Source organism: Pieris brassicae, chromosome 1 (genome assembly GCF_905147105.1).
Source record: "Pieris brassicae chromosome 1, ilPieBrab1.1, whole genome shotgun sequence".
NCBI lineage: Eukaryota > Metazoa > Arthropoda > Insecta > Lepidoptera > Pieridae > Pieris > Pieris brassicae.
In genome coordinates, this window is record NC_059665.1 from 498,484 (window position 1) to 503,961 (window position 5,478).

General features: G+C 34.2%; 1 protein-coding gene across 1 annotated transcript; it reads left to right on the forward strand.

The window, feature by feature from the left end:
* Window positions 1-46: 46 nt before the first annotated feature.
* LOC123716049 (palmitoyltransferase ZDHHC6) lies at window positions 47-4,066 on the forward strand. Its single transcript, XM_045671549.1, has 8 exons — window positions 47-172; window positions 302-483; window positions 881-965; window positions 1,120-1,247; window positions 1,563-1,733; window positions 1,882-2,088; window positions 2,333-2,520; window positions 2,839-4,066. The coding sequence occupies exons 1-8, from the start codon at window positions 121-123 to the stop codon at window positions 2,951-2,953; spliced, it is 1,128 nt and encodes a 375-aa protein (XP_045527505.1). The 5' UTR covers window positions 47-120; the 3' UTR covers window positions 2,954-4,066.
* The last annotated feature ends 1,412 nt before the right edge of the window (window positions 4,067-5,478 follow it).

Here is a 5,478-nt window from a genome sequence, read left to right on the forward strand (position 1 = left end):
TCTATTGATATCAAAAATATTCATTTTAATCATAAAAATTATGAATTTATGACCGTGATATGTAGTTAAATATATATTTTTTTATAATTTACAAAGTCTGTTAAATTTAATTAAGCAATCATGTCATCGCCTTTTAAAAGACTATGCCACTGGGGTCCAATTGCAGCATTGGGTAGGTACCCTTTCCAACTGAAATAATTATTTATTTTTTTGTCTCATCACAAGTAGATGATTAAATCAAAATAAAATAACTATTTCTAAATTCTACATTTTATATCAATTAATATATTATGTCTTACAGGAATAATAAAGCTAATAACATGGGCAATGATACATTTAATGAGTATGTGGTGGCCCCCACATGTATCAATAGCTGCTGCACTACATTCAATCTTATTTATTACTTTAGCAGCTCTTACACTGTATTACTTTCTACAGTCACTTCTTGAAGGTCCAGGTTTTGTGCCAAAGGGGTGGAAACCAGTAAGTAGTTTTATGTTAAGTTTTCTGAATACCTTCATTATTTTTTTTTAAATTTCTTGTTAATTTTCTATACCTCCATATTGAAATATTTCTATTAATGATTTATTGTTTACAAATACATATTGTTTAATATAATTCTATTGATATATTCCTACTTTACATGTGAAATAAAAAACTTAAATTTATACCAGAGTCCTTAGAGCTACAAAAGTTTATTAACACTGAAATATAAATAATGCATTTATATTTATGAAAAAAATATCTTTTTCATATTACTTTAGGACTACTTTTAGGCATTAAAACTTTAACTACATATAATATGAATATGAATAATTAATTCCTAATCTTATTTTTTCTATGTTTATTTAAAATTATAAGGATTTATACCGTTTTTCAGGAAAAAGAAGAAGAAGTTGATTATTTACAATATTGTACAGTGTGTAAGGGATTTAAGGCTCCAAGATCTCATCATTGTAAAAAATGTAAGCTAAAATATGTGTTATATTAAATATTTAAACTGTCTGATGGAACACATTGGTTGAGCTTTAGGCTTGGTTTGTTGCAAAATTACTGCTTGAAAAAACATAGCTCCATATTTATGTAGAGTAACTCTTTATGTGTGTCAAACTGTTCTAGGTGGAAGATGTGTTAAGAAAATGGACCATCACTGCCCTTGGATCAACTGCTGTGTTGGTCATGCTAATCACGGCTATTTCTCTACATTCCTCATGTTTGCTGTGTTAGGATGTTTTCATGCATCAATTGTAAGTTGTAATTCTTGCAAAAATCTTAACATAAAGTCAGTTAATAACTAATTAATTTTATTGAATTACAAAATTTTTATTAAATTATGTAGATGTGATGTGTAGATGCAGAATCAAGAGAATTTACTTAATTGCAGTTCTAACTATCATACTTTTGCAAATTTAATATGCTAATTTATTATTTTACATTTGTTATACTTTCATTAAAAGATAGCAAGAAGTGCATTTCCTTCTAAAATCTCTTTAATCTATCTTTTCATTCTATTTAATATTTTTGTAAATATCTATTTTTTACATTCCATAAGAAAATTCCAGGTGCTAGTAACTTGTTTGTATCATGCAATCAACCGTGTGTGGTACCTATACAATGGGACTGGCCAAGAGCCAATGATCTACCTCACGCTCACCACACTCCTTCTGACGTTGCTGGCTACTGGCATGGCGGTGGGGGTAGTTCTTGCAGTTGGAGCCTTGCTTTACTTTCAGGTATACAATAAGCCACTTGCTAGGGCTCCTATCTAAGCAGTTCTAATATAATTAAAGTGTAAACTCATCTCTGTAGCCAATTTTTTTGGACTTTTTAATTCAGACTCGCCACTATAAGGTGAAATTTTGTATTTGTTCACAATTACAGATTCGTGGTATCCTTAGCAATCGCACTACTATAGAAGAATGGATAGTAGAGAAGGCTGTAGGCAGACGGGAGGAACAGGGTCTCCCTCCGTTCGTGTATCCATATGACTTAGGATGGAAGGCCAATTGGTACCAGGTATGGGCCGGGAGTCTCCACGATGGACTCAGGTGGCCCGTACTGGACGGTTGCGGGCAATACGATCTGACCGTGAGTATTTTTTCCTGGTTAATATTAAATGGTCATTTTTATATTATTTATATCACAGAACCATATAAATGCAATGAAATCTCAGTGAGTTTGGGACTTTTTATAGTTAAGATATTAAAAGGCGAATCATGCAAAATCAATTTACTTCACTCGCTACTCTTACAGTCATAGTCACAACTAAATAAAAATGAACATACTTTCTTACCAACTGCATTTGTTAATTAATATTGGATGTGACTTCCAGATGGAACAAAAAGCCCAGAAGATAGAGAAGCAGCAGCGATCTCGTTTATTTTCGGCAATTTCGGAGTACTCCGGGCGCTGGATTCCTATAGTGTCTCGGCCTCGGGCGGCCCTGTCCGCCCCTTGCACCGATGAGCCGAGGCTGGCCCTTCGCGTCGGGGACGTCATACGGGCCACTCGCCAGAGAAGGTATTTTTTAAGCAGACTTGTGTTTGTACTGAGCAATACTTGATGTAAACAATGTTAGATCATGTTTTTTAATACTGTCGTATTAATCAGGGTCTGTTTCACTTATTACACAGAATACTAGTTATAAAAAAGGACTTTTTAAATCGGACCAGTAGGTTTTGAGTTAAAAACATACGAATTATTTTGAAATTTGTTTTAATGAACTATCTATTATTTTTTATGTAATTATATTATTAATATAAATAAAATGTGTAACTAGTACTGATAACAGTTGAATAGGAGGCATCGGTAAATATATATTTGTCCTATTCATTACAGACATTGGCTGTTCGGTGAGAAACAAGTACAAACGGGAGAAGCCCGAGCTCCTCGCGGCTGGTTCCCGCGGGATGCTGTCGTGCCCGCCGATGAGGTGAAGGTCAAACCTGACTAGCGGAATCACACATTCGTATGAGCGTTACCATAGATCACTAAGTAATTTAAATTGCGACTCTATTGCTTTGCCATAAGGTTATACGATACAAATTGATATCAGTCATTCGAGGCTCTCGGGCTATTTATTTAATTTGTAATATGATAAATACTGAATTAATAAATAAGGGTAGTGATTTGGGCAACAAGCGTGCTGCAAGAAGTGCAGCGCAGCGAAGGTTCCGGTACGGCATTGGACTGAAACGTCAACATTATTTATTTATTACGTTCTCAGAGAATTGTCCTATTTTTAAATATCTCGATTTAAGTACTTAGAAAGAATCCGAAACAATTTATCGCTTAGTTTTAGGTACTCCTACTTCTCACTTGGACGTTTAATATGATTTATAATTCATAGAGAAATGCCAACTACTCCCGAGCTGTCTTATCTAGGATTAAGTCGTTCCTAAAGAGTTGTTTCAATGGCTGCTGTCTTACAATCAAGTGTGCTCTCGTCATAAGTTAAGTTAAAAAAATGGTTGTCTGTGAAGTCGGTTTACGAACGATAGTTTATTGTGACAACGTCTTCGAGTGGAAGTGAGATAGATGCGGCGCAAGCGTACAATGAGCGTAAAGGGACGGTGAGCGTAACGGGACAATGAGTCATGTTCTCTCGTGCGTGCAGCGATTTATTATACGTTGCACGTCATAAATGTGTATGAATTATGTACCGAATTTGTTTGCTTTGTTTAAAAAATACACAGGGTATCTCATTTTCATTAAAAAAAGCTAACATTAGCGCCATTTTTTAAAACGTCTACGTCTAATGAACATAATTATCCATTTTCATTAACATTTTTTAAAACAAAACGAAATCATCCAAAGAGCTTAAATGAGTTGAAAGACATTGAAGGATTTCCTAGTAGTCAATATTTTAACACATACGGGCTGTGATACCCTTTTCTGTCGAATATTTATGATCGTTCCGTTACCAACCTCCATATCATCTCTCCTGTCTCTCATAAGTCTCTTCATAGCCGCTGGCGCTTCCCATTTTGCCATTATAGCGCTCAATATGCACAGGCTGAAGTCAAAGTCAAAAATCATTTATTCATTAAGGTTAAGGTAACACAATGTACACTTATGAACGCCACTTACTGCCAGTTCCCAAATCAAGAGTGTAGAACGGAAGAGAAGAAGCCAAGTTTTTTTTTCTTTGTAAGGAGGTGCGACCATTACACCATGTTCCGCATGACACCTTAAGTAATTAATAATAATAAAAATAAATTAAAGACAAATATTTGGCAGGAGGCATGGTGTAATAGGACGCATGCACTATTTTGGCGGGAACAGCACGAAAATATTGCAGTTTTTTTTTTTTAATATTACCTTTTATCGTTCGTCTGCCGACACCTGGGCGATCGCGAGCGGAGAGGAAGTGTCTTGTGGTCGAAGGCCTTCGAATGTTCGGGAAGAAATCTTTCAAACATATTAGTGTTGTTTAAAGGTGCTGTATTTTTTTTGTACTCGTTACGTTTTAAAGGATTTACATATACACAATATATCAAATCAATATGAATTTATTTTTTTTATATTTTATTTAAAGTTATCGTGGCAAGTTATCTTAAATAAGTTATTTCGTGTATTTTTTATAATTTTTTACACAAAACGCATTTTATGAAGACTTAATTTCTCACAGTTTGTAGTTTACGCTGTTATAGGAAGAAGTGTCATTATATTGTAATTAGTTTAATTGTTGTGTAATGCGAGTGAACAGAGCTTTTATAAAAAAATCGCGAAGTTCATACATTATTTGCTTAAAGCCACGTTTCGTGGGTCGGGGCTTAATATTGAACCTAAAAACACGTATATAAGTGAATGTATGTACATAGTTTCATTAAGTTGAAGAAAAAAACAGGAATTGTATATGAATTTTTCGATTTTACTATTTCCATGTTTATAAAGTTTTACAGTTTTTTTGTTAACGTTTACAACGTAATCACAAAAGGTTATAAATGTATTTTACCGTTGTATGAGCCGTTATGTGTGATTGTGTAAATAAATAATATAACTTGGAGTTAATTGTTTTTATCGTAGAGTATGTGATAGGACCTTATACCTTAAGCAAGCGCTTGAGGGCTGAATGCGTTTCTATATACTTGTGCAATCGCTAGCACCTCTATAGGATAAGTTCTCCTATGAACCACGTAAACTTCAGATTAGAATCTTGGGCCTTCTAGAAATTCGACCTTAAATCTAGAGCTGTCAAGCCATTGTTTCTGTATGAGGTTTGACGTATTTGACAGCGGTCAAGACGAGATTGTGACATGCAAAACGTTTTACAATATGGACTTTAGTGCTACGTATGACTTCCGTATGTCATTTGTGACTCGCCCTTTGATTTAAAAATCTAAGACGCCTGTGCCCAAGAAGATGAGTTGCATGTTTGCCGTAATACACTATATATAATATGTGAAGGAATTAATTTTAAAATATTGTGTCCTATATTTGGCGATTGACGTCAGTGAGAAAATTGAAACAAATCCA